This window comes from Sturnus vulgaris, chromosome 3 (assembly GCF_052056855.1).
Source record: "Sturnus vulgaris isolate bStuVul1 chromosome 3, bStuVul1.hap1, whole genome shotgun sequence".
Lineage (NCBI taxonomy): Eukaryota > Metazoa > Chordata > Aves > Passeriformes > Sturnidae > Sturnus > Sturnus vulgaris.
Genome location: NC_142245.1, coordinates 38,429,424 through 38,457,309, shown reverse-complemented (window position 1 = coordinate 38,457,309; position 27,886 = coordinate 38,429,424). Strand labels below are relative to the sequence as shown.

The 27,886-nt window shown below is 46.5% G+C and overlaps 2 protein-coding genes across 3 annotated transcripts in view; one reads left to right on the top strand and one right to left on the bottom strand.

Moving 5' to 3' along the window:
* Positions 1 to 604: 604 nt before the first annotated feature.
* On the bottom strand, positions 605 to 9,656 carry POLH (DNA polymerase eta). The gene is made up of 10 exons (XM_088161406.1): positions 9,472 to 9,656; positions 9,239 to 9,373; positions 8,908 to 9,149; positions 8,475 to 8,644; positions 5,198 to 5,301; positions 4,201 to 4,320; positions 3,453 to 3,576; positions 3,207 to 3,272; positions 2,382 to 2,545; positions 605 to 1,627 (listed from the first exon to the last, which is right to left on the bottom strand). Exons 1-10 carry the CDS (start codon positions 9,606 to 9,608, stop codon positions 760 to 762), a joined length of 2,130 nt encoding a protein of 709 aa, XP_088017532.1. The 5' UTR covers positions 9,609 to 9,656; the 3' UTR covers positions 605 to 759.
* Positions 9,657 to 9,866: 210 nt separating this feature from the next.
* Positions 9,867 to 27,886, top strand: part of XPO5 (exportin 5) — a 29,615-nt gene continuing 11,595 nt past the window's right edge. The window contains exons 1-21 of one of the 2 annotated variants that reach the window (XM_014876076.2): positions 9,867 to 10,011; positions 10,280 to 10,401; positions 11,015 to 11,087; positions 11,628 to 11,765; positions 12,076 to 12,258; positions 13,279 to 13,320; positions 14,153 to 14,179; positions 14,474 to 14,659; positions 15,329 to 15,405; positions 15,843 to 15,942; positions 17,354 to 17,437; positions 17,835 to 17,960; positions 18,188 to 18,278; positions 19,874 to 20,002; positions 20,732 to 20,847; positions 21,656 to 21,811; positions 22,213 to 22,254; positions 22,886 to 22,975; positions 24,236 to 24,435; positions 24,955 to 25,054; positions 25,948 to 26,129. In XM_014876076.2, the coding sequence (XP_014731562.1) occupies positions 9,907 to 10,011; positions 10,280 to 10,401; positions 11,015 to 11,087; positions 11,628 to 11,765; positions 12,076 to 12,258; positions 13,279 to 13,320; positions 14,153 to 14,179; positions 14,474 to 14,659; positions 15,329 to 15,405; positions 15,843 to 15,942; positions 17,354 to 17,437; positions 17,835 to 17,960; positions 18,188 to 18,278; positions 19,874 to 20,002; positions 20,732 to 20,847; positions 21,656 to 21,811; positions 22,213 to 22,254; positions 22,886 to 22,975; positions 24,236 to 24,435; positions 24,955 to 25,054; positions 25,948 to 26,129 (2,369 nt within the window). In that variant the 5' untranslated portion in view covers positions 9,867 to 9,906. The remainder of the gene's footprint in view (positions 10,012 to 10,279; positions 10,402 to 11,014; positions 11,088 to 11,627; positions 11,766 to 12,075; positions 12,259 to 13,278; positions 13,321 to 14,152; positions 14,180 to 14,473; positions 14,660 to 15,328; positions 15,406 to 15,842; positions 15,943 to 17,353; positions 17,438 to 17,834; positions 17,961 to 18,187; positions 18,279 to 19,873; positions 20,003 to 20,731; positions 20,848 to 21,655; positions 21,812 to 22,212; positions 22,255 to 22,885; positions 22,976 to 24,235; positions 24,436 to 24,954; positions 25,055 to 25,947; positions 26,130 to 27,886) is intronic. The other variant, XM_088161405.1, reaches the window with a different exon arrangement.

Here is a 27,886-nt window from a genome sequence, read left to right as displayed (position 1 = left end):
GCTCTAGCAAAAGACTGTTTATGTGTCAATAGCAATTATTATGAATTAATGCAAAGTTTTCAAAAAGCCCACCAAAATGTATGCCCATGCAGCTACTGCTTCCTCAAATCTTGTATGACAGGTGCAGTCTTGAGTGCTCCTGAGCTGCTGATAAGCATCATGCAATGGACTGCTACACAGAAGGAATTGCCAAACCATCTTTAACATAAATCCTGGAGTGGGAAGGAGGGAATAAAAATCAGTGTCTTCCAGGTGGAGGAAAGAAGGAACAACAGGGCTAAGCTACCACATATAAATTACTCAGTAAGGGTGAGGCCTGCAACTGCAGCCAGAGTAGAACCATGAGTTGAAGGTTTCATACTGAGTGATTAGACAGGGTTTCAAGCCAAGGCTTAGCTGGAGATTGCCAGGGATAAGCTGCTGGACTTACAGTGGCTGCTTTTAGAGGAACAGAATTACTATCAATGATGCCATGGAAATACCTATGGCAAGAGGTGTAGGTGAGAGTACTGTGCAGCTTCTAGTAGCACCAGGCAGGCAGAGGCAGGCTTAGCTGCCACCAGCTAACTGGCTACACCTACAAAATTTGAGTTCCAGTTCCTCATAGAGTTGGGGTGGAGATAATTTATTAGACTTTTCCGCATTAAAACCTGACAGGCAGTATAAACACTTTTAACTGTATTTAAAAACACTGATTCTTTAAAAACACTGATTCTTTAAAAACACTGATTCTTTAAAAACACTCAGTGTGGCTGAGAGTTAAGGAGGTAAGGGCTTAAAGAAAAAATCTAAAGTTTTTGTCACACCTTCTTTGGGTCGTTTTGCACTAGATCCTGCTGGAGTCTTGAGCTTGTTCTTTGCCTTGGCAGGAGACCTGGAAGCCACAGCCTTTGCATTGGGAGCTGCTTCTGGAGCCATGGGAGGGCTGGGCTCCAGGAAAGAGCTTTGCAGCTCCAGGGCAAAGTGGTAGTCCATGTGCTCTGGGAACTCCCACACCAGCACGAGCTGGCCACACTTCTCACAGGGCTGCCAGTCCCCTGGAGAGGCAGGAGGCAGCAGGGTGAGCTCAGGAGAGGGTGGCACATTCTGCTCATTTCCCTCCATAGCTGGTTGTAATTTTAGAAGGGTCCTGGAGCTGGGTGGAGTTGAGGGTGTTTGTGTAGTATCTGATGGCAGCTTCTCCTGGGGAAGCGTCTTGTATGGAGAAGTAGGGCTGGCATCGCTGTGAGTCTGCTTCACAGGGGACTCCAGGTCACACTGCATAGAGGCAAGTCCAACAGGAAGGTCAATACCAGCCCTCCCTTGGTGCTCTGAGGAGCTGGGCACAGCTGATTCTGCAGTGGCAGCAGTGGGCAAGCTGGTTGCTGTCGCTGCCTGTGACAGCTGCCGTTCTGCTGCCTTTTGGAAGAATGACTCAATAGCACTCGCTGGCTTCTGCCGAAACTCTTTGCTTGGGCTCCTAAAGAACTTGACCCTGGCTCTCCCACAGGACGTGGTGGTTTGGCTGGTGGTGGCAGTGCCATCAGGCTGGGTATCACCCGTCAGGAAGGTGGTAATGCCTGTAGAGAGGGTGACAGGCTCCGAGAACTTGCTTGCTGAGAGTTGCACTGAAATCAGTGGTGGAGACCTGCAAAGAATAGACTAACATCAGCTCAGACACCAGCCTGGAAAGCAAGAAATCTTTTGAGGTAAGACTTTAAACAACACAAAACTTTCACAGAGTGAACTGTAGTATCTGGCAAGGGGTGGGAGAGATGTTTGCTCTGACAAAGTGAGTACTGCTACCTCCAAAACAGACATAGCAGGCTGTGCTGGGCAGAGCAGAACACCTCTTTCCAAAGCAGAAATTCCCAAAAGAATGACACTGGAGCAGGAGAAGCCAACTGCCAGCCTGGACTTTCAGTCCACTACAGGCTGAAGCTGCTGTGAGATGAGAGAGCCCTAAGGGAGCAGCAGCCTTGTCAGTTTAACAGACATATATCTGCCTTCACTGCAGAGCAGAAGGAAGGAAGCAAATGCTGAAGACAGGAGTTGTGCACTTTCATTTTTCCTCCTGCCCCGATGGCTTCCTCACAAAAAGCTTTGTCCTTAAGGTAGGACAACAAGGCTCAGCTAACTTCTTCAGTCCAGTCAGGCCAGGACAGCCTTGCTCCAACCAGTAGCAATCCTCAGCAATAAGTACGGAAGTGTCTCACCAGATGTGGGGCTCAGAAGAGGCCAGGCTGTCCTACTGCAAGAAGGTTGCTGCAGTCTACCATGAGGGTGCTGGGAATCACTTTTCCTGCCACTCAAGTTCCTTTCCAAAAGGTCCCTGGCTCATCCAGTACCTCCTACATCAGAACCAGTCCAGACAGAGATGACCCACTTTGCCCCACACTCACCATGCTGCCTGGTGAGCCCCAGCCACGTTGCAGTTTTGAATGAGAGTGAAGGCATCATTGCACATTTTCTGTGCGTCATAGCGGGACAGGGCGCACAGACGCGACACTCGAGTGTCCCCTTGCTGCCGGATCACCACCATCAGCTGTCGGGCCACTCGGTGGTTCTGCCGGGAGAATAGAGCTGTGCTTCGAGCGACTCCTGCAGGAAGGGGCAGGAACAGCCGAGGGGACTGTTCCCTGCATGGAGCCATCCCCAGCCCCATACCCCCCCTGCTATCTCCCGATGGTGGGGTGGGACAACATATCCTGCCTGGTCACATTGCCAAGGGATGGGATACATAACAAGTGCTTGCATAGCTGTGCCACACAGGATGGGAAGCAGCTAGTCCTTGACTTCCCTCAAAGGCAGCTCCACACGTTTTTTTGGCCCCACTTGCCCCAGTGCCAAAGCTAGTGGATTGCTCCCACCCTGGCCTGCAGCCTAACGTCCAGATAGGAACGCAGCGCTTCCTCTCACAGCCCACGGGCACACCTGTGCCAGCAAAGGACTTGCAAGTGAGCAGCAGTGCAGCAGAAGGAAGGTGCAGTAGCTTTCAGATCCCTGCATCCTAAAGCATGGGACAAGGATTTTTCTTAACCCTGCGGTGTTCTGGGGAAAATCCATCCTGCCTGGCCATGCTCCTGCACATCTCTCTACCTGGGAGACCTCAGCACACAGGCACACATCTGTGGGTGAGCAGATTTCCTCCCCTCCCACATACCACCCTCAGCCTCCTGCAAACCACTTACAGTGCCTCCTTGTGTCCCTGTGCCTCCCCTCATTACCTGGCTCCTGTCCTTGTTCAGTCTGGACTCCAGCTCCAAGGACAGCTGCAGGAGCCAGTGCTGCACCTGGACAAAGCAGGGGTAACAGACAGGTTGGGTCTCTGCTTACAGCAGCACCACAATACAAGAGCAATGTTCTGCACATTGGGGAATGCTAGTGGGGGATCAGACTGGAATGTACAGACTATTGTAAGGCCCCATATCTGTAAAAAGCCAAGCCTTATGCTAGAAGCAGGCTTCTCCTACCGCCTTCTGCGTGGCCAGGGCTAACTTCCCAGGGAAGTTCTTGCTGCAGCCAATAGACTGGGGCAGGTACCGGTTTTTGACAGGTTCCTCTTCAATTCCTCTGCACAAGTCATAGAGCCAAGACCTGAAAGCCACAGGGAAAGCATGAGGTTAAGGCAGCTACAGACAGACAGGCATCACTGGGCAGCACATTATTCTCCTGCTGAGCCCTGCTTTCAACTCAGTGCAAGCTGTGACTGTCTCTCATCCCCAGCTCTACAGTTGCAGCCACAGCTGAATAGGCAGGATTCCTTCAGGCCACAAGTGCCTGTCAGCACAACTCTTCCACCTCTTCTCCTGAAGTGGCAACAGTTCACCAGTCTGCAGGAGCAGCCCAACCATTGTTCTGGGCCCAGAAGTTGTGTTTCAAGCTCCAGTCCAGCCTTGTAATTTCCTCTGTGATGAGACTGTCATGACTGCCCTCTTCCCAGCCTGCAGAGAACCAGCCTTTTGACCCCATCCTTGGATGCTGTAGAGGAAGGCTGAAGCACTGGCTGACAAGCAAAATATTATCCTGGGGAGGGTGCCTGGGAACAGGCAAGACTGGAAACCTGCTGTGGGCCCGATAGATCAATGCTTCCAAAAATGTCACTGAAATTTTACCTTCCAACCTTCCTACTCACAGCACAACAACCTAAAAGGTTCTGTGACTGAAAGGAAGTCTCAATTCCTTCCAAGAGCCAAGTTGTGGTGAGTGGTTCATCATTACCCAGTTTTGTCTCCAAAATGTGTCTGGAGCTCAGTCTCACTGAACTGTGTCAGCTCCCCGATGTACTCTACTCCCAGGATGTCTGTGATAGCAGTGCCAAGCTTGCCTCCCAGGTTACGGCTACAGCAGAGGAACAAAGAAAAAGTGAAAACACAAATGAAGCATCATGTAAAGACTGACAAGTCTCGTTGCAGCAGCTGTTTCTAGATGAGGACAGCTAGAAGCTACTAGGAACTAGCAGGACAAAAGGAACACTTGTCACATAACAGCTCTTCTGCTCGTAGTAAAAGTACACATAGGAGTTGAAGTAGGAACTGTTCCTTGGGTCCCCCACTTTAAGTGCTTCTCCCTCAGCTCCATCTGTTCCCAAACCATGCTCTGAAGATAGCCTCACATACAGCTTCCTTCTTCCTACACAGACAGGACCCTTTCCCACACACATCCCTCTCCATCCCTTGCAAGAAACAGAAAGCAGAGAACAGCGGTGCAGGTCTGGAGAGCATGATTAGGGATCCATTCCTCTGGAACAGCAGTGCTGGGAACACTTCCCTACACCAGGAAAAGTACTTGTGCACATTGTGGATGCTCAAAAACAAACCACTCTGCTCTCTGTGAGCACAGATGTCACTCACACTGGGGAAGAGCCATGGCCTCCTGGGCCACAGCTGCTTGTAGCTTACACCTTGTGCAGCCCAGCAGTCATCCTGAGCACAGCCTTACCCTGGGAAAGGATGTTCACAGGCTGCTAGTGGGCTTTTGGATTGTGGTCCCTTAAGCAGCAGGGTTGCAACTTCCCAGGCACACTGCCCCTGAACTGTCACTCACAGCCACAAGGGATCACTGGCAGGATTCCCTCTATTTGTTAGGAGCAGTTACTGTGGAGCTGAGAGCCTCTGCTGGCTTCTGCTGGTTGCTATCAGTGAGCATCAAATTGCTGTGCTGAGGCGGCCAGGAGCAGCCCCAGGCTGCACTAAAGCAGCAGCTCCCTGGTACTTACATGCTGCTGACGGGCAGTTGGCTGAAGAGCTGCGGCACAAATCGTGCAGACACCAGTGTCTGGCGGTTGGGCTTGTTCAACCCACAGGCCAGTTTGGCCAGTGTCTGTAACACAGAAGAGGGTGGAAACTCAGTTATTATACACCGTGCACTGGCCTAATGTGACTCCACCCAACACTTGTGCTGCATCACCTCTAAGAGCTGCCTTCAGAATAGCTGCTAGGAATGTGTGCAGGGTGCACCACTGCTTGTTCTTATGCAGTATCCACCTCCTGATTTGACATGCACTAGCTGGGTACTCTGAAAAGAAAGCTGCTTCCAGGCTTTAGTTCTGTGAATTGCTGGACTCCTACTCCAGGCAGATAAAGATCTATCACCTGTTGTGGTTACTATAGTTTTCCATCAGGCAAGAATGCTAGAGCTTCCACAACACGTTCACAGTCCTCCACAGGCTATGTTTCTCACTATGTCTTTTTCCTTAATTTTCTGTTTGTCTTGCTTTTTCTCCATGTCACTACTTTAACCTTCTCTCTGTGAAGTCTGCAGCAGCATAATGCTGCAAAAGGAAACTTCTGAAATGCAGAATTGCTAGCCTGGAAGGCATGCTCTCCTATACAACTTCCCTTCCCATTCTAAGCTACCACAGGGTCAAAAATACACAGACCCGTTTGAACTACGTTTAGCTAGGTGTTTGAGGTTTTATTTAACAACTCTAATAACTTCCTCTTTCACTGCTTTGCCGTACATCCTGTAACTAAGCAAAATTTCTTGCCTGCCTATTGAGCTGTGACCTTTATTAACAGCCCATTCATTTTACAGGCTTACATACATTTGAACTTGTTTGTAGACAAAGATCCTTTTTCAGATGTCTAATCACTGTTTTTCTAGTCTGGCTGGAGACTTCCAAGTTTACCCACCTCATAAAGTGACGTGCTGCAAGCCAAACCAATCCCTGAGACTTCATGGGGAGAAATCATTTACTTTTTCTGACACCTTCTGTAAATTGCACATGCTGAAACAGGATTTGGCGTTTCTACAAGAGCAATTATATTACTGACTCATCCTGATGCTTGTCCACAACTACTCCAGGCTACTTCCTGATTTACTGTAACTTAGCCAAAATACTGCTGGTTGCTTTTTTTCTATAAACCACAAAAACAGTCAGTGAGCATAAGAAGCATTGTTTGGTGATTTCAGATTGATTCTAAGCTTTTTCAAACTCAGAATTTTCAACTCTAATTTCATCTCAGAACTTTCACAGCCTAGGCCCTGAGCCCCATCTGTGCAACACCTGAATTCATATAGCTGTTCCCTCTCTGTAGGCTTCAATGAAAATACTTGTTCTTAGCAGACCTTGGACAGATCCCTCAGGATCCCACTCTAAACATCCCAATTTGAGTGCAACTCACCGAACAAAATCATTATGGGAAACGGTAATATTTTCTTTAGCTAGATGTATGCCCTTCAGACAACTTCAATCATGTTGTCTGCTACAGTGTCATCATCAGGTTATTCAGCTCAGGCTGAGGTGTGTTAGAAACCTTAACACACCTCACATCTGTAGTCTTTCCTGCACATTTGGCCACTTAATGCACTTATGTCAAAGAGGGCACATAAATTGACATGAGTAGTTCTTGAGAAAATCATGCTGTTATCCTCCAGGTTTTTTGGTCTCATTCCTCATCTGGGTTCCTGGTGTACTCTAAGAAGGTACTTCATTGTACCAAGCAGTTCCTTGGGAGTGTTTTCTGTAGAAAAAACCACAAGCATAAAGCAGGTAAACTTAACCTTGAGTTTCAGGCTACAGAGACTGTTGCACAAATTCCCAGCGACTCGGAGGCAGAAAAACACCAGACTGGGACACTGAGGTGAGCTGGGTTGCTTTTTGTCTTTCTGGTGAGTCAGTGTTTACCCTGCTGACCGTGGGGATTCAGGTGCTGCTCAGCCAGCTGCTGAGAGCAGCCACAGGAGCACTTGGTGCATGGTGCATGACATCAGCTGCAGGAACAAACGGACTTTGATGCTGCAGCTACAGAGGATTTCCTGCCGGGTGAAAGGCAGGGTGGTTTACTGAGAGCACCCCTTTTATTCTGCAGAAAAGGTTTGTACCCACCGAGGTGAGCTGCCTGTGGAAGCACAGCATAGTGTTCTATACAGCCACAAGCGTGCTGTGGTGATCTCTGCACTGTGCTTGCTGCTACGGATACACAGTTCTTCAAGGATAGCACAGTACCTCACAGTGTCTTTACTCTCTCAAAAAAAAAAAAATGCTGGCATAGAAAATGGAAGCTGGGAGAAACTGCTAGGAATATCAGGGAAGTTCTCCATTATTCTTGATTAAAGAAAGCAGACAGGCAAATTGAACATACCTTCCATTGGAAATGCCTAAACCAGTGACCTTCCTCAGCTAGCTCATTTCTGCCTCACAGTCTCCTCTAGCTTCAAACTGAGCCAGTGCAAAACCAGTCCCAGTCCCTGTGTACAGCTGGCAGTAGTATCAACTGTTTCTGCAGAAGTCTAAAATAAAATGTATCTTTTTTAACTCCAAAGCATCAATTTAGTCTTCATTTTCTTTTTTTTTTTTTTTTTATGTTACAGCTTGCCTTTATAAAGTCATACCTGTATAAATAAGCCCCTTGTCTGCAGAACAAAAGGGGTGCTCTCAGTAAACCACCCTGCCTTTCACCCGGCAGGAAACCCTCTGTAGCTGCAGCATCAAAGTCCGTTTGTTCCTGCAGCTGCTGTCATGCATCAAGAGCTCCTGTAGCTGCTCTCAGCAGCTGGCTGAGCAGCACCCGAGTCCCCATGGCCAGCACGGTAAACACTGATTCACCAAAAAGCAACCCAGCTCACCTCGGTGCCCCAATCTGGTGTTCTGCTGCCGAGTCACTCGGAATTTGTGTCAGTAAAACTAGCTACAGTGGCTCTTGCCTGAAACTCAAAGTGAAGATTACCTGCTTTATGCTTGTGTTTTTTTCTACAGAAAACACTTCTGGAGGACTTAAGCCCCTTTTATTCCTAGTGAGCTAGCTCATTAGGGTACATGAAGAATCCAGGCAGTAAATGAGTGGATTGCTAGCTGTCCAGGCCCCAGCTCTGGGGAAACAACTCCCCCTATTTCCAGATATCTTAAAATTTCTCTGAAGGTGTGATCACGCATGACTGCATTCCCAACTTGGTTCATCTTCTACGGGAAACTTGTAAGTACAGGAGAGCATATACAGCATGTTCTGACACTGCTACCCAGAAGAAATCAGGCTGATGTGCTATGCACATACCTTGTTGTGCGAGATGCCAGCTGAACACCTGAATCCGGTAGCTGCTTCCACTGCCACCCTAATTTCTTCCACAATTACTGCGCCCATGGTCAGCTGCAGGTCAGGACAATCGGGGTTATCGAAAGACAGCGACGCCAGCCACTCGTCCAAACCACGTTGCCGCAGCTCCTCTAGAAAAGGAACACAAAAGCGATCACAAGGGCACACGATATGGCACTTCTTGCTAAGCCCAGCAAGGGGACCCGCAGCATCAGCCAGTCCCAGCCAGCAGCTGTAGGCTGCCGTAAGCGCGTTCCAGCCACAGGGAGGAGTAGCAGACACCCTAAAAGCCATTCACTGCGGAAAACACAGACCCCATTTACCACGCTCGCGATTCAGCGGAGACAAAGCAGGCAGGGTGGGCCTTTCCCGGGGAGCGGGGGTCGGTGCGTACCCTTCCCGCCGGGATCAGCTCGGTGCGGACCCTTCCCGCCGGGATCGGGGCCGGGCTCTCCGGGCAGTCCCTGCACGAAGGTGCTGGGCAGCAGCGCGGCCGGCAGGGGGCGCCCGCGCAGCTCGCGCAGCCGGTGGCGCGCGCTGTCCGTCAGGTCCAGGTACGCCTCGTCAATGCTCGCGCGCTCGATGGCGGCGAAGCGCGACAGCACCTGCATCACCTCGGCGCTGGCCTCCCGGTACCTGCCAGGCGGCAGGCACGGGCTCAGCCGCCGCCCCGCGACACCAGGGAGGCCCACGCCGCCGCCGCCTCCCCTGGCCCCCGCTCTCACCGTGTGAGATCCGCCTTGCCCCGCGCCTGCGGCACCCGGGCCAGCGCCAGCTCGGGGCACAGCGCCCGCGCCTCCGACGCCCACATCCCGCGGGACACGCCGAAGGCGCGCGCCTCGTAGCTCACCGCGATGACCCTGCCAAGACACGGAGGTGAAGTGCAGGGCGGGCCCGGCCCCGCGGGGAGCGGGGTGGGACGAGGAGCCGGGGTCGCCAAGCCGGCTCGCCTACCTACCCGCCGCCTTGCCACTCGCTGTACTGCGCCACGGCGCAAGGGCGGCCGCGCAGCTGCGGGTCGAGGCGCTGCTCCACCTGCATGAAGAAGCAGTCCATGTCTACCAGGGCCACCACACGCTCCCGGCCCCGCGACATCCCGCCGCCGCCACCGGCTCCCGCCCGACTAAGTGAATGATTGAATAACCGCTCGCTCGGTGGGGCGGAGAGCCCCGCCTTGGCCCGCCGCTTTGCGGCACCCGTACTTTCCGCGCGGGGCACGCCGGGAGTCGTAGTTCTCCAGGATGTGGAGGGGTGTGCGCGTGTTCCCGCCGCGACGGTGCGCGGCGCCCGCGTTCTCCCCGTGGCCCCCGAGGCGCATGCGCGGAGCTGTGTCCCGGCTGCCCCGCTCGTCCCTCCCGTGCGTGGCCGGTGGCGCGCGTCCGCCGCTGCCGCCATGTCCGCCGAGCAGGTGAGCGGCCTCTGCGAGCAGCTGGTGAAGGCGGTGACCGTCATCATGGACCCGGCGTCCACGCAGCGGTACCGCCTGGAGGCCCTCAAGGTACCGCCCGGCCGGGGAGGGAGGGAGAGAGGGACGGAGGGAGGGAGGGCGCCGGGCTCCGGCCACGCGGGTGCCCCGTCCACACGGCCCGGACGGGCGAGAGCCTGGCGGGCCGGTCCCGGGCGTCCCCTGAGGCGCTAGAAGCCGTCAGCAGGTGGCGGGGGTCGGGCGGCCGCGTGTCCCCCGGCGTGCTCCGCCAGGGATGGGGCTGCCATCTCCTCTCCCGGTGTGTAACTGCGCGTACGCGTCCCGGCCTTCCCTCCCCTAGTTCTGCGAGGAGTTCAAGGAGAAGTGCCCCATCTGCGTGCCCTGCGGGCTGAAGCTGGCGGAGAAGACGCAGACGGCCATCGTCCGGCACTTCGGCCTGCAGATCCTGGAGCATGTGGTCAAGTAAGTCAGCTCGTTCCGTGCCGCCGGGCCAGAGAAGGGTCCCGGCCTGCCGCTACCCAGGGATCTGTGCCTGTTCCGGCACCTCGTGCCCTAGGGAGGCACTTTCAGGACGCAGGGAGTTTGTTCTGCAGCAGAGGACAGTTGCAGTCCTGCTCTGAATTTTTTTATTTTTCCATAAAAGAAAGAGAGGAGAGAATTGCTTTCAGGCAGGTTGCGAAGGTGAATTCACTGAGCTGTAAGACACGTTGACATCACAAGATGAAAATAAGCACACTGGGTTACCAGTAGGTCTTTGCAGTGTTGTGTCATTGGCCTCCTGCTAACAAAGAGGCTTTGTATTAGTTCAGTTCTGAGATTCCTTTCTCTGCCGCCTCTACAGACCTGATGCTTTGTGTTTTGCTGCTGCTTCTGGTGTCCGTTGACCTCAGTGGGGCATACCCATTTGCCAGCAGCAGTTTTAACTCAGCCTTTTTAAGGGATTGGGTGCTGGCAGAGGCAGGGAGTTGTAGTGTGTCTAGCTTAGGTAAAGAAGCAGTGGTTCCTTGAGGATCAAGTCAGAGACCTTCACGAATGTTTTGACTCGGTTTCCTTTTTGTTTGTTTATTTTTAACAGGTACCGCTGGAACAATATGCCTCGCCTAGAAAAAGTTTATCTAAAGAACAATGTTATGGGCCTCATATCCAGTGTAAGTACCTGCTCCCTCAGGCTGTTCTCTGAAATGTGAGAGCAAAACTAAAAAATACTCCAACTAATTAGCATACAGGATCTGAATGCAGTTGTGCATTTCATTGCTTTTTTGCTTTGCGTCTCTGATTGTTTTAGTGCTTATTCAGGTCAATAGCTATATTACTTCACATGGCAGGAGGTTGTGAGGCTTGTATAACATATATAAGATACTTCTTCTTTCCTTAAGAGGAAATTCACTAGCTATGGACGTTCTTATACTTTGCAAAAATGCTAAAGCCATTATCTTGGTCGTGTTTTTTCTATTGTGATTGCTCTCGTGACCAAGTGACCTTCTTTTGTGGAGAATCCTTCTGGTTCCCAGAGTTTATTAGCTATGGATGCTTGGGAGCATAGGAGTGTCATCTAAGGTAGCTGCAATGAAGAGTGTTTTATTTTGGTTTTAGTGGTCTCGAATGTTTGCAAACACTGTGTTTCTCAGGTCAGAGTTATAAATGCCTGATGCTTGCTGTTTTGTATAACTGTCCCTTTTCTGTCACAGGGAACTCAAAGTATCCTGGAGGAGGAAAGTCACATTAAGGACGTACTGTCTCGCATTGTCGTGGAGATGATCAAGCGGGAATGGCCTCAGCACTGGCCTGACATGCTAAAGGAGTTGGATACCCTCTCCAAGCAAGGGGTATGAAACACAGCTGTCTGGCCTCTTTTGTTTGCTCTTAGTATGGGGTTCAGTCTTCCATTATCCTGAGGAAAATCTAACTCACTCATGGTCAAGTGAGACAGGTTGGTGATGGACTCAAAAGCCTTGTAAGATTAAGTTATCCTGAGATGACTTTGGCAGAAAGAAGGCCATCCTGCTGTTTTATTTTCTCAACGTGTGACCTGTATCTTCATGCATGCTTGCTTTCTCTCCACATCTTTGAGCTAGTCGCTAGAAATTTTAATGTTTGGACTGTGCTGACGGAGTGTGTTTCACTTTGGAACATCAGGAAACTCAGACAGAACTGGTGATGTTCATCCTCCTACGTTTGGCAGAGGATGTGGTGACTTTTCAAACTCTGCCTACTCAGCGGCGACGAGATATCCAGCAAACCCTCACCCAGAACATGGAAAAGATCTTCAGCTTCCTACTAACTGCCCTGCAGCAGAACGTCAACAAGTACAGATGCATGGTAAGAGTCTCCTTCCCTTGGGTTTACTCTATGCTGGAGGCATTTAGGAATTGGGATGCAGCTCGCAAATTGTTGGGGAAGCAAGTACAGAAACTGAATCTGTTGCTGCCACTCTGAGGCAGGGATCTGCTATGGCCTGGGAAGCTGATGCTGATCAGAGAGACTGAACACACAAGGCTGATAGTGTTAGTGTTGATACTTTGATTTTGCTAGTGTAGATGGCTTGAGTAGCTGTGTGCTTCATCCATACTGTTGGAATGCGTGCTGGCACCATGGGTGTACAGCTTAGCAAAGTGAAGGTGTGGTTGTGGCAGAAACAGGTAATTTGGGGTGGTTTATGTAACACACAGTGATTAAGAGTTACCATCCAGGAATCGTGTCTGCTCTCTCACGTTGCAGTGCTACATTTGAGGTGATGCACCAAAATGCATGAATTTCGGATGTCTCAACATGCTTCTGGGCCTCTGGTCCTTTTCTCCAAGAGCTCAAGTCAGGAAGGCTTTTTTTTGCGAAGTTGTAGTGAAGAATGCTCTTCTATTTTTGTGTAAACAAACTTCTTTTCTGAATTCTTACCTAGAATCAGAGATGTGCAGTGACATTGTCAGTCACAGTGGATGATGGAGGGAAGTCTCTTCCTCAGTCTATTACTGTGAAAAGGAAGTGGATTTGAGAGTGAAGCAGAGCTGAAAAACCAAACTAGAAACTAGTTGCTTAGTCATATCTCGTATTCTTTTTTTTCACGAATTAAAATCCAGAGTTAATACTAAATGTGAAACTGGGAACCAATGAAAAACCCTTTTTCTACCTGACTTCTGTACACCTTCCTGATGCACTGTCAGGGTGAGCAACCCCGTCTGTAGAGCAGCCAGTTTTCTGTGCAGTTCATGGTGGTGGGAGGGTGATCCTTGTGTGTTTCGTAGTCTGGTTGAAATGCATTTCCAGGTAAGGTTTGCATTGCAATGCTTGAGGCTCTGAAGTGTGGCTGCTTCCGCTAACGGTGGAATCTTTCTGATTGGCAAGGTTGGAGCACCCCAGGAACAAGAAGTCCTTACCACTCCACAGGTTAGCAGATATTTGGGCTATTCGTGCACAGGTTCATTACTGAGGGTTGGGTGTTCATCTGTCTGCACACAGACTGGGGGAGATGATGGACAGGTCCCCAAGCCCATGATAACATGCAGTGCTTATAATTATGATGGGTTAATAGATAAACATGTTTATAAGATGGGTCATATATGAAATGTTTGGGGCTCAAGCTGATTAACTTAAATCACTGCAATGAATAGTCCAAACCAAAACCTTGCAGTAGAAAGAAATGCTTGTGGTGTCTTTGCATCTGCAAACAAATCAAACCTGAGTATCTGTGGGACTTGTTTGCAAAAGGATGGTACAGGTAGTGCATTGTTGCTGTTAAGTGTCCTAGGCCTGGGAGTCAGGCTGTAAGTTGGTGCTTCGGCTGTCTCCAGCTGCCTTGCTGACTGTTGACAAATCACCCTTTCAGACCTGAATCTTAAAAGCCACCAGCATCTTTTCGGAGTCTGGCTTTTGGGTGTAAGATGCTCTTAAAAGGTCAAAAGCTTATTTCCTGGAAGCCTCCAGGATGTACCAAAATGCCTTTCCTTCTTGTCACCTGTGTCTCCCTGGTGCCTCTTGACTGGAATGTTACCTTTTGGATGAGAAGGGAATTGTGGCTTAACTTGGCAATTCAGAGTCCTGTTGTCTTACCTGGTTGGGGGCTGCAGAGGTGACTTTGTTGGCTTCAGCAATGTCCTAAATGGGAGACTGATGTAGCCTCTTTTTTGGCTGTGTCCTTGAGGATAAGCCTTTCCAGTAGTGGCTGGGTGGAAGTGTGTGCTGTAGCTGTTCACTTACCCTCTCTTGTTTTCTTTTACAGAAGACTGATTTGGCTCAGGAACCAAAGGTGAGTAGAGCTATATGGGAGTTAGCTCATTAGTAATTCTTAAGATGAAGGTTACTTAGAACTAGGCTTTTCCTAGGCTTTCGAGTCTCTTGCCTGCAGTTTCATTCAGATGGATTTGTTCACTCTTAATACAAACACTTGAGAAAAGACAAGTGAGGAGTGGCAGCAGAAGGGTCCAAATCTCTCACTTTCTCAGCAGGGTTCTTGGTACTGTTATTTCAAGGAGTTGATTGCTCTAGATGGGAATTGGTGTTTTTCTATGGCTCTGACCTCATGCCTCCTCTCTGTTCACAGGCTCAGGCAAACTGTCGTGTGGGGATAGCGGCACTCAACACTTTGGCTGGCTACATTGACTGGGTAGCCCTAAGCCATATTACAGCAGACAACTGCAAGCTCTTGGAGATGTTGTGTCTCCTCCTAAATGAGCCTGAACTTCAAGTTGGAGCAGCAGAGTGTCTCCTGATTGCTGTCAGCAGGAAAGTGAGTTCTTCCTCCCCGGCTCTTCTGGCTCTCTTTTATTTTTCTCCTATTCTCCTATATAATTCTTTGAACTGAGCAATGCTATCTTTGGCCTTTTATCTGAGAATCAAATTTAGCTGATTCTGTTAATGATATTTGGTGTGAATGTCAGGCCAGCACAATGCATAGAGCAGCCATTGGAGCCCTCTCCAAATTGTACTTGCTTCTCCTTGCAGTTTGAACTTAGAGGTCCTCACTGACCTTTTATCCCCCACTTCCTAGAACTGTGAAGTGGAAAATAGTGTCATCAGCTGTGTCACCTGGCAGCTCAGAGAAGTGACAGCAGGATCTAAACAGGTGATTTGACCCATTCATTCATAGGCGGCTGAGTGGTTATCAGCTGCCTGTAAGTAACTAGCCAGTCTTCTGTCAATAAAAGATAATGCCTCAGGGTCAGTTTTGTTATTTAAAGTTCCTGTGATGGGATTGCTTGGAGAATTTTTTTTAGATCAGGTACCTTGGAATTTTGACAAGTTTTTACTTAAATCTTATGCAGACTCTAAGCCCCTCCCCAGATGTAAAGAAAACGGTGACTCTCCTAATTTTGCTTGCAGACAGCAATAAACATTTATGTAGATGGGAATAAATAGTTACGTTAAAATTGAGGCATGTGATGTGTTTTGTGCGTAGGGTAAGCTGGAGGACCGGAAGCCTCTGATGGTCTTGTTTGGAGACGTTGCCATGCACTGCATCCTCTCTGCTGCCCAGTGAGTACTGTGGTGCTGCTGTGATTTCACATAAAAATGCATACAAATGGCTTTGTAGGTGTAAAAGATACTGCTGCTTAAGCAAAGGAAGCAGGGACTGGAGGGGAGAGAACAAAACCACCATTTCTTTTGCAAAACCTGGAAAACCAGGGGTTTTTTTTCAAAACCCATAATTTAAAGACAATGAGGTGTAAATATCACAGCTTCCCTGGCTTTCCGTTTTAGCCTGAAACTGATCAGGAAGAGGGAATCTTTCAAAGAGCCAATTTCAGTGGTTTTAGATGCCAATAAAGCAGTACTTCTTGATAATAGCAAAGAAAATCCCACTGCAATAAAGTCAAATTCCTCTAGTCCTCTTTTTATCTACAAGATAGACAGCAGTGTGCCTGTCAGCTACAGCCTGAGTAACTGTGATCCTGTTTTTCCCTCGTTCCCAGGACAGCAGATGGAGAAGGCCTGGTGGAGAAGCACTATGTGTTCTTGAAGAGACTTTGCCAAGTTTTGTGCGCATTGGGCAGCCAGCTATGTGCGTTGCTAGTAAGTCTTTATTAATACCAGCAGCAACCCTGGCAGGGCTAGTGTTTAGGGCTGGGGCTTGAGGCAACCCTGATCTAAGGTAGGGCTGCACATTTGGCAGCTGTAGGGTTCTCTCCATGCGTTTCCAAAAGGCAGAAATGGTTCTGCTTTTAAGTGGGTTAACTGTATCCTGCCAAGTCATAGGAATGTAGACTGGAGGGACCCCGGCTGATGCCAGGGCTTTGCTGTCATCACGAACCATTTCCTGTAACCTCTGTAAAATGCTGAGCTTCACTGAAAATTGGTCAGGTTTTTAGTTGACTACTGCTACAGAAAATCTCATCTGGGAAATTACTCTTCTATTGGAAGCCTTTTAAATTTCCTAATAAAAATAACTCAGAGAGTATACCTGGCTGTTCTTCTACCAAGACTCAAGTTGAAGGAAGGAATGGGTTTTGTTCCTGCTGTTCATCTTTGTAATGCTCTGTGTCAATATTGAGATGAAGATGCAAATTCATACTGTTCATGCCATACTGGTGCTGAATTCTCACTCCCTCCATTCAGCTCAGTGCTTCTACAATAAAGAGGGCAGATTTGTTGAGAGATGCTGTTTGTGGCGAGATTGAAGCAACCAGCCTGTAAAAGTGATAGAGCAAAGTAAAGTCTCTCAGGGAAGGAAAGAAAAAGCCAAAAACAACCTTTGAGAATTCATCCTTAAAAAGAATGGACAGTATACAGGGTACATTTCTGCTTGCAGTGACTCCACTTGCTTTTAGGCAGTAGCTGTTAATCCATAATGAAGTAATGAGATGGAGCTTGCTAATTCAGAGTCACTTGGGAGAGGCAGCACTGAGCTGTACAATTCAAGGATCTTGGGGGCACCAGGTCATGTTATAATTTCTGAGAAGCAGCAGAACCTTGAATTTATGGCTTCTGGTAAAACTTAATTTCCTGACAAACTTCCAAGGAATTTACTGGTTGTGGATACTCATATGTTAAATACACAAAATATTTGGAGAAATTGAGTGAAATTATCTGGGTGTATTTTCTTGTGAAATTATTCAGTTTGAATTGCACTACTTTGGTACTGCTGCATGGGTTTGACCCATGCAGGAGTAAAATTGTGACTCATGGTAGCAGCAGTGGTTGTGAATTTGGTATTAATACAACTTCATTATGTGAGAAGTCACCCTTTGCTCTTGAATGAGGGTGGTGGTGTCTCTAGCACCTTCAAGCTGGTCAACAGAACGTGATGCTCCTTGGGCTATACTGGTATGAGAAAAAAATCAGTTGTTCAGTGTTTCTGTCTCTGCTCCTTTACAGTCTATGGCCTTGGATGTAGTGCTCCTGCTTTACCCTGAAACATACCATTTGTGAGCCCAGCCTGCCATAAAGTTAGTATTTTGTCTGAAATACTTCATGTTCCTCATAGGGCTCAGATTGTGATGTGGAAACGCCAGCCAACTTTGGAAAATACCTTGAGTCATTTTTAGCCTTCACAACCCATCCCAGCCAGGTATGTAAAGGGCTGAAAGTCTCACGTGTGTCTGTGTGTGTGAATGCATAATTGAGCTAGCCTGTAGAAAACTGCAGAACTTCAGCTGCTAAATATTGCTCTCTAGGATCTCCATTTCAGCTGAAGGCCTGGAAGGCAGAGAGTTTTCTACTCCATTACCACCCCATCAGGAGCACACAGAGAACTGAGTAGAAAATGCAGAATTTGCAACTAGCCCTAGTATTAGAGATTTTTGACTTTCTGGGAATTTGAGGTGTGCCTTCAAGGTGCCTTGGCCTCATCTTAATAGTCAGTATAATTTGCTGTTTCTTTCTGATAGCAGCACTTAATGTTAGCAGTGGAAATTCCAGCACTGAAATCCTCCTGTGTTCCTCTCTTTTCTCTCTTCTTCCCCCAGTTTCTGCGCTCTTCTACCCAGATCACATGGGGAGCCCTCTTTCGGCATGAAGTTCTGTCTCATGACCCTTTGTTACTGGCTGTTGTTCCCAAGTATCTCCGTGCGTCTATGACCAACCTAGTGAAGGTATGTGTAAATCACTGTTGGTTGTGAGAAAGTGCCTGGTGAATGTGGCCTGTGGGTCATAGGGGAAGAAACTACATTTTTGTAATGTCGTGGCCAGACATGATCTCCAAGCTGCTGAACACACAGGGATATCTTAATCATGTCTCCAGCCTTCATCTCATTAAAGCTCGTGTTAGCTGTGATGGGCAACTTCTCCTTCTTCCTGACCTTTTCCACTCTTTCTCCAGGTGGGCTTTCCTTCCAAAGCAGACAGCCCCAGCTGTGAATACTCCCGTTTTGATTTTGACAGTGATGAGGATTTCAATGCCTTCTTCAACTGTAAGTTGCCATAAGTTTCTGTTGTCTGTGCCTGCCTTCCTGCTTTTAGTCACTGGCCAAGCTACCAAATTGGCTCAGCAGCTTTAGTTTCATTTGTTGCATTTCATATTCCATTTGTTTCTTAACTTTTTTAATCTGGATCTTGGAGTAAATTAAGTTAGGATTTTCCTGGGGCAGCTCGTGTTTAATTTTACTATTTGCAATTGTTTTGGTGGCTGTCAGATAGATGGCCTAATAGCATTCTAGTGTCAAGGCAAATGTCTCTTTTGGTCACCTAGAGGAGAAAATCAAACAGCCTCAAGTCATGCTCAGGTTAGGAGAGGAAGGCAGCTTACAAAAGACTTTAGATGCCATTCCAGAAAGAAAATCTGTCTTGGCCCTGGTAGGTAGCTTCTGGTTTAATATCAACAACTAAAGTTGAGCAATTCAAATAGCCAAATTTAACTGGGATCTTAAACCAGCACTGGATATTAACGATTTTACTTTTTCTTTCAGTTTGTATTTTTCTTCCCAAAACTGAAGTTGGTTCTCACTGGCTGGTGTGGTTTGGTACTAATTTGGTGGGTGGGAGGATACATTGAATAAATTACATAAATTTTTAGTTCTTACATTTATGTCTGAAGATTTTAAGTATTGCAATTTTTATCACTTACTAGTTTTACTTACTGCAATAAATCCATTTGGGTAGAAACTATAAAGAAGCTAAATGCACAAAACCAGAATCTGAAATAGTTTTAGAGGGTTAAGTCATATTGAAGACCTTACATATATAAGAAAATATAACTAATTTGAAACACAAAATAAAATTACTTGGCAACACAACTTTATTAAACAGTGCAAATTGCATTTGTGCAGTCAGCAGAGCTGATTCTTTTGTGTGGTCATGCACTGGAATATTTTGGAACAAGTGAAATTCCTGTTCTGTACTTTGTTTTTAGTATCTTTGAAATTGAAAACAAGGCAACTGGGTTTTGACTTCAAATTTGTGATTAGTTGAACAATCTAGGAAAAGTGTGTTTAGGTAAAGGAAGTTGCAGTTATCTAATACGGTGTTTTATCTCTCTATCCCAAGATGTTCTGTAAGCAGCAAATGTTTATAGTTCGAACATTTACGTGAAGAATAGAGGCTTAATTGTAGTAAATCTGGCTTAACACTGATGCCTTTTCCTCGTCTTAAAAAATTGAGAGCCATACACAGTTACAGGATAAGAGGTTTTTATTTTGGTGTTTTAATAAGGGTCTTCATTGGTGTACCACTTCACCAAGGTGCATTGCATCACCTTTTACCTTACCAAGGTAAAAATCTCTTATCCCTTAACTGTGTCTGGCTATCAATTTTTAAGACCAGGAAAAGGCATCAGCATAGATTTTCATAATTCATACTGCATTTTAGTTGTACTTTTTTTAATGTTAGTCTGTTATTTCTTAGTCCGCTTAAATCACTTCAAAAATTGCCCATCCTGTTGTACTTGCTTTACTGTTTGTGTACTTGTGCCGGCTACACAGCTATTGCCAAAGCAAAAGTTCATAATGTTAATGGGTCTGCAAAATTTGCAGCATCAGCTGGTTTCTTGGTGTGTGATTTTTCCCTGCAGCTTTCCGAGCCCAGCAAGGAGAAGTGATGAGAATGGCTTGTCGTCTGGACCCTCTAACTGGCTTCCAAATGGCTGGTGAATGGCTGAAGTACCAGCTCACAGCTCCTGTTGATACTGGACCCATGAACTGTAGGTTACCTGAAAAAAATTAGGGATATGGGTTTTATTTTTAAATTAAAGCCAAGAAGAAACTTCTTGGCCTTTTTTTTTGTTGGAGTTTTTTAAATGGTAGCTAAGGCTCTGTGCTAGATTTTTAGGCTTTTAAAGTTTTTACAAGTTAAAAGCAAAACCAAGTCAAAACCGCTTCTTCCCTAATTTAGCCCTTTGGAGTCTGCTTATGGAATAAGTAAAGCCCCTGGCTCCTCCTTTCCTTCCCCCAAATCTTTCTGCAGAAGAGGTACAGCTGTCCCTCTGATGCAATTTTACAATTATTTGGGCTATTTTATCTTTGTAACTTATTGATTACTTTTGTTAGGGAAATTTCGCATATCTGGCAAATCCCTTGTCATTCACTTTGCATTCCCTGCTGTGGAAGAAGGCTGCTTGGTGCTCTGCAAAGTCACACTGAGGACAGTGTTGCCTGCAGTACAGAGTCTGGGCATGTGGTCTGCCTTCTTTTCCCTTCTCTGATTTGTTCATATTGCTCTGCACAGTACCTCAAAGACTTATGTCTCAGGAGCCTTCACTCGAATGAAGCAAATCACACGGGATTACGTTAATTGTTCCCAGTGCATTCCCGCCAGGCAGGGAGAGCTGTGTGCTTAAAATACTTGTGAATGTTAAGGTGTTCTAGCACAGGAACTTACCAGGCTGCTGTTGAGGAGCATGGTGAGAGCTCCAGTGTTCTCTTCCTTTCAGCTAAGACAGGCGAAGGTCTCTGCTCCATCTTCTCTCCATCCTTTGTGCAGTGGGATGCCATGACCTTCTTCTCGGAGAGTGTCATCAGCCAGATGTTTCGAACCATGGATAAAGATGTATGTGTGTTCCTGCCTTCTCTTCTGGCTTCTTCCGGGTCCATACCAGTGGGTTTTTGCAGTTATGTTATCCTTGAGCAGTTTTTAGTAACTGCTTACCTCCACACAAAACCCAGATTGTTTGCCGAGCCATTCTCATGAGGAATAATGACCCTTCTTTTGATGACACCAAACTCATAGTGGCGTGTCTTAATTTTGGATGCTATGGGATGAGGAGTGACAGTATGGGATGAGAAGTCGCAGGAGAGCGCTCAGGTGACATGCTTTTACATAGTGCTTTTCTAGAGAAGAGATTGCTTAAGGAAAATTTTATTTAATTATCCTCTGATTAGATTTTTTTTTTTTAATTTTAAACTTCTAGCTAAATAAGAGGAACTATACCCAGAGAGTAGGAGATCAGAAGCATTTTCTCTCTGTCTTTTGTTAAACGGCAGGAAAATCAGAAGGATCAGTTTGATATAGACTGACTTGATTTTTTTTTTAATTAGATTAAGCTGCTCATGCACTCATCAGTCTAATCACAGTAGAATAATTATATGGGTCAATACAGCTGATTAAGCATGGAATCTGTTGGACGGTGTCAAGAGAATTGGGTGACAGACTGAGAGAGGAAATTTGCCTTTCCCAGAGGTGCAAGCAATATTATAGGGACTAGAAATTGATGTCTCAAGACTGCCCTATCAACACTGGTGATGCTGCTGTCCTTTTTGCCTCAGCTTTTTTCCTGGGTTTTGTAGGAAGTATACTACAGGTTGAAGTATTGAGTGTTGCCTCCCTTTTTCTTCTTTTTTTTTTCCTACCTTTGTAGGAAATCCCAGTGAATGATGGCATAGATCTGCTGCAGCTTGTCCTTAATTTTGAAACAAAAGATCCTCTCATCCTGTCCTGTGTGCTCACCAATGTCTCTGCTCTCTTTCCATTTGTTACTTACCGACCAGAATACCTCCCACAAGTACTTTCCAAGGTAGGTATGTGCAGACCCTGCTAAAATTATATCAGCTCTTTGTGGTGCAGGACTCTTGGACTAAACTGCAGGAGTCAATCCTCTTGGTGTTGCTGTCAGGAAATGACTATGCTTCATGTTAAAGTTGGGAGAAACTGTGACTGAGGCTTGTCACAAGAACAGTAATGTCAATTAACCCAAATTTTGTAGTTCTTAGTATTAAGTGCATACTCTGGCCATGTTTCATTTCAAGGCTTCACTGTATGGACGATTCACCTTTCAGCTCACTCAGGGATTTTTCACTGACTTCAGTGAAATTGCACTAAAATCTTTATTACCTGTTCCTTGAGCTCAAACAGATGCGAGTGCTAAGTATTAATAAATGATATGAGTTTTTTGATTTTTCCTCCCTTTTCTCACAGCTATTTGCTTCAGTTACCTTTGAAGTTGTAGAAGAAAGTAAGGTACGTCTGAATTATTATCTACTAATGAGCTATAACAGTTGGATCAAATCATATTCTAGTGGAGAGAGCATCCTGAGTCTGAAGACTCTGCTGAAGTAGGCTTCTCAAGTATAGTTCTGCTCCTGGAAATCTGGGGAGTCTAGGTATTGCTGATCTCTGCGGTTGACATAGCCTACTAAGATTTGGCTCACAAGCTTAGAAGGCCACAGGTGTGCTCTAAGGCCAGTACACTTAGTTCCCCAGTCAGTGCTGGCCTTCGTGAGAATGAAATCCCTTCAGTAGTTCTGGGCATTCTTTCAGTACTTGATATACATGGCTCTGAAAGATGGCTGTAAACCCACAAGTCATTTAACGAGTGTTTGGAGTCTTGAAATAGTGAATAAGAGTCATGGCATCCTCGCTCGTGAAGTACAGCTTGTTTGAACATGGACTTCTTGAGTTGACTGCTGCTTCAGAGGAAATCTGGTTGCTGCATGATTGATTGGAGAGAGCAAGGGAGGCATGGAAATGTTCTTTTGATCTGTGCTCAACAGTGCAGGAATCTCTATATAATGAATTTGTCTCTTGAAGATAACCCTGCGTTTGGCTGAACTTTTGTTTTGCTTCATTGAAGTTTGTTGTGTCTGTCCAGGCTCCTAGAACTCGAGCAGTGAAGAATGTGAGAAGGCATGCGTGTTCCTCAATCATAAAGATGTGCCGGGATTACCCTCAGCTTGTCCTGGTATGTGAATGCAACTGTCATGAAGAGTCTTGCCTCAGTTACAGTTGGATTTTGTGGGATCTTCAGCTTCCTTGGCTACAGTCTCTGCTTTCCTTGCAGGAAACATTCCTGCTGCACAAATGGCAAAGTTGTTCATTCCCTGTACCTCTTTCTTCCCCGCTGAAAAATTTTCTGCCTAAGGAGTTGAATTGTAGATTGGTGGGTTAAATGTAAGAGGGATGAGGAGAAGGATACAAGCACTGCATTGGTTTTATGGGAATGTTTGTTGAATGTCCATGTTACCACCTGTGCTGGTCTCAGTTGATTCCTTAGCTGAAGACACTATCATAGCTAATCACTAGTTTTTCTTCTGTTACTTAACAGAATATAGGAGGAAAAGGAGAGTATTTGTTTTCTGGATGAGCTTGAGGAGATTAGAAGACAAACACATTTAAATTCCATGAGCTATGTTTTATTTGTTTTGCTGAAGTAAACAGTCTCTGCATGCAACATTCTTTAGATGTGTTTCTGTGGAGCGGGAGCTAGGATTATGGGAGGACTATAGGACATTGCTAGTTTAAACAATGATATTTTTAAAGGATATTAATTTAGGTAATTTGGAGGTTCCAGTTTGCATTCTGCAATTGATGCTAAGAGCTAATGGGTTGATTTTTGTTGCACTTTATTGGTCCTTGAGCTATAGCTGTCTTTTGCCCATGGCCAGCCAGACATCCTCACTAGAAGAGCCGAGGACCCAGAGCTGCCCCCAAAGAGGACTTCAAAGAAGGGCATGATTGCTAATGCTTGTACAAAATTATGGATAGATGTAGTGGCAACTGGAGAAGGAAGGGAAGAAATGCAAGAATTCCTGTGGCACTCATCATAACCATATGAATTGTTACTTACCACAAGCAAAGAGATGGTAGAATCCTAAGTCTGGCCAAAGAACCAAGGTGGTTTCTGTGGGCAAATCAAAGCACCAGAACTGCTTTGAGGTGTGATACTGCTTTAATGGATATAACTGCCTAGGGAGAGATTTCTTATTTCAGTCATTCTGTAGAGTTAAAGTGAAATGAATGCAGGATAATGATAGAGAGAAGAATAGAAGTTCTCTTAGACTGAATATGCAGAGAAACTTGAGTGTGAGGAGGAGATGGCTATGTTGAGAAAAGGTAACAGAAATGCTTCTCCAGCTGTACAGTCCATCCCTTCTCTACCTCCCCCAGTGACCCTTCTCCGTACCAAATGCATGATGCTTTTCCACTTGGATGTGTTTTCTAGCCAAACTTTGAGATGTTGTACAACCACGTGAAACAGCTGCTGTCAAATGAGCTACTTCTGACGCAGATGGAGAAGTGTGCTCTTATGGAGGCCCTGGTCCTCATCAGCAATCAGTTTAAGGACTATGAGCGACAGAAGGCTTTCCTGGAGGAGCTCATGGCTCCTGTGGCTGGCTTATGGCTCTCCCCAGAGATGCAGAGGTATGGATTATTTTTCTTTCTATTGGTCATTTCTTCTCCAACTTTGAGCTGGAGGTGTTGAGGAGGTAATGCCATGCCCAGTAAGGAAACACACAAGCCATAGGAGGATGGTGGGCTGCCTCTTGACCTCCTGTGCTGTGGGCAGTCGTTGTGATAATAGTAAAACGAGAAATTGAAGACATCCTTGCTCATCCCCAGGAGAAGGTAGGAAGCTGGGTTGTTATTAAAGCTGAGATATGTTGTAGCTCTGTGTAGCTGGGCATGCACAAGAGTTTTCTCAGTAGGACTATGTTCATAAGAGATTTTAATCTTTTAGGTCGCCACAGCCCAAGAGAACTGATAATATTTGGGGAGTGTACATAACTCTGATGCTTTTTAATCATTCCCATATACAGGATGGAGTACTACTAGCCTCTTTAGCCTGCTCTGTATTTGTTAGATGTTTATTGCCAGTGCAGAGCTCTGCTTAAATTTCCTGGTACAAACAATAATCCCGTTGCTGGTTTTTGCTACTGCCAGAGTCCTCTCAGATCCTGAAGCCTTTATATCCTACGTGGGTGCAGACAACAAAATTGCTGATCCGGTTTTGGAAGATCCTAGTGGCCTGAACCGGTCTAGAGTGAGTATCATTGCCAGGAGAGGTGTAATCATTAGTGAAAGGAGACCTGCCTCCTTCCATCCCCATTTCTCTTGTGATAACACACGAGGTCTCCTGATCATACACTTCTTTAGAATGTGGATCAATAGGTTTTACATGTTGCAGAATAACAGGCTGGCCTTTGCTCTTTAAGCTACAATAAAGAGCATGCAGGACATACAAAACCACATTATTTATTGGAGTAAAGCACACTATTTCCTACTCTTTGTTTCACAGAGTTTGGTTTTGGAGAAGCAATTGATTTACATGATTTTTGGAAATATGGCACCGTGAATTGTGCTTTTTAAACAAGGCAGTATGGAAAACACCGTGCTCAGGCTGGAGCACAGAATATAATTAAAATTAATCTGAGAAGATTTGTGCTGAGTTGTTGGTGTAAAGTCTTTACTTGGACTGCCAAGCACAGTTGCTGTCCTTAGATCTGTAGAAGAAACTGAAATGCAGTCCACAGAGATGTGCTTGTGATTTGGGGCTAATGCAGTTGTGTCGTCTCAGATCCTGCATCTGTCCCAGCACATGAAGGATGTGAGGAACTGATGGTCTAGACCCTTACTTTTAGCAGCCTACCTGGCTGCTTGCATGCTGTTGAGATGGTATGCATTGATGCTTTGTCTGATAGTGAATTCCTAGGCCATCCTGCCACGGCCAGGGCTCTCTGAAGTTAATGGAATAGAGCGTGATCATTTGCTGCATTTTCCTGGCAGCAAACTCACCAGAGTTTCTTCCTATCACCAGGTTAGGCTCACTGTAGAACATTCCCTTTGAGATGGGATGATGACGTGTTTCTCTGAGAACCTGTTGATTTCAGACTGTGATCTGGCTAAGAAATGCTTTCTCCATATCTCTTGCTGCAGATAAGCTTTTGCGTGTACACCATTCTCGGAGTTGTGAAACGAGCTCGTTGGCCTGCTGCTACTGAAGAGGCAAAAGCTGGAGGATTCTTTTTGGGATACCTGCCCAGTGGAACTCCAATGTACCGTAATCCTTGCACCGAGCAGGTCCTGAAGCTTTTTGACAATTTACTTGCACTCATAAGGTGGGTCAAGTTGACTTGAAATCATTTATGTTGACTTAATTATCTCTGAAAGCCAAACTGTGATAAATACATGGAATGCTCAGAGCATGTTTGCCCAGTGAAGCCAGTGGGAATACAGGCTGGAGCCAGTGCCCAAGTACTGTTCCTGACTGTTCACAGTGGGGAATGGTATTGGGGAAACTGGGAGCCTTCTAAATGTTCATTGGCCTGGCCTGCAGGAGGCCATCAAAGCTCATGGGAGCTTGTTCTGGGGTTGCCTCCCCCACCTCCAGTGCTATGGTTCTGCCACCCAGTTAATGATTTCTCAACTAACATCTCTGCTCTGCCCTCAGCCCCTACAAGGCCACCTCTCCCGTCACCACCAGGGCAGTCCCAGCTCTCATCGCATCCTGTTCGCCTTGTTCTCTCTTCAGTGTTAAATTAAGCTGGCTTTGCTGAACATGAGCAGCAGCCTCCTGAAGCACTGTCTGCTCTTGAAATCAGTGGATGCATACTCTCAGGCTGTTGCTACCATGCAGTGCCTCTCTGCGTGTCAGTGTTGTGTAGATCTGGGGCAGCCAAGGGAGGGAGCAAGAGAAGGCAGGAAAAGGAAATCCTGAATAACACAGTTCCCAGAGTTGTAAAGGAGAAGTCTCTTTCAGGGTAACTCCTAACACTGGGATTTTGCCGGACTTAGGGGAAGTTTTGTGAGATAACATGTTACGTGCTTGAAAACTTGATGCTCTGTCCTTGGCAGGGGCCTTTAGAGAAAGAGCATTTTCAGATCCACTTAGATTTTTCAGCTCCTGAGTTTGTAAGAGAAGGAGCCATGTTACTGAGCTCTGTCTAGTCAAGTATGTTTAGTACTCACTGAGCTCAGGAATGTGCTGCTTCCAGAAAGAAGCAACATGCTGGACTCTTGGGACAAGCACATGTTGTCTTGGCCCACGCTGGCAGTGTTTCTCATCACTAAACTCTGTGTAGCACAGCATGTGGTACATTGGCCAGTGACCAGGTAGACTTACAGAACTGTGCTTGAAGTCTTTTTGCCTTTTATCCTGGACGACTGAAGATCCTGTTGATCCTATTGGGCACTAAACCAGTGCCCAAGGTCTGAACAGGCTTCAACAGACACTTTCCTCGTGCAGTCACTGTTCCTATCAGAACTTGTGCCTTAGTAAAATCACTTGGGATCTCTGTTAAAACATCCAACTTCTGTCACTACATCACTTCTGTGAAGAAGCAGAAGCTCTGTGCCTGGCTGTTTACTACCTCGAAGAGAAGACAAGAGCTATGTTCTCAATCCAGTATATAAAGGAAGAGGCTCCATGGCTGGTTTGGGGTTTTTTTTTGACATAATGCATCTGTGTTGTTCAGGCATCTCACCTGAAGAAATATTTTCTGTGTGTATGGTAGTAACATACATGGAGAAACCTGTACTTGACTCAGAGATATCTGGGCTTTTCTTAAGGCTGGATGCTCCAACAAGAACGAATGAATGATGTGTTAAGAACAGTAGATCTTTATGCTTCATATTTTTCCATTGCTGCTGCTGAATATATAGGCCTCTGTTTGACAACTGCAAGCTCGTAATTGTTCAGTGCAAGTGTTGGTGATGATGCTTATGTCTTTTTGGCAAAGCTGGATCTTGTGCTATGGAGCTCCTGTTGTGTTCTTTGCTGACTTCAGGTGCCTTTTCCAAGTATGTCTTCCTCAAGCTCTCTTTAATGTGGATCACAGAGGAGAATATAGAATCTGTAGCTGCCTGTCAGCAGGCA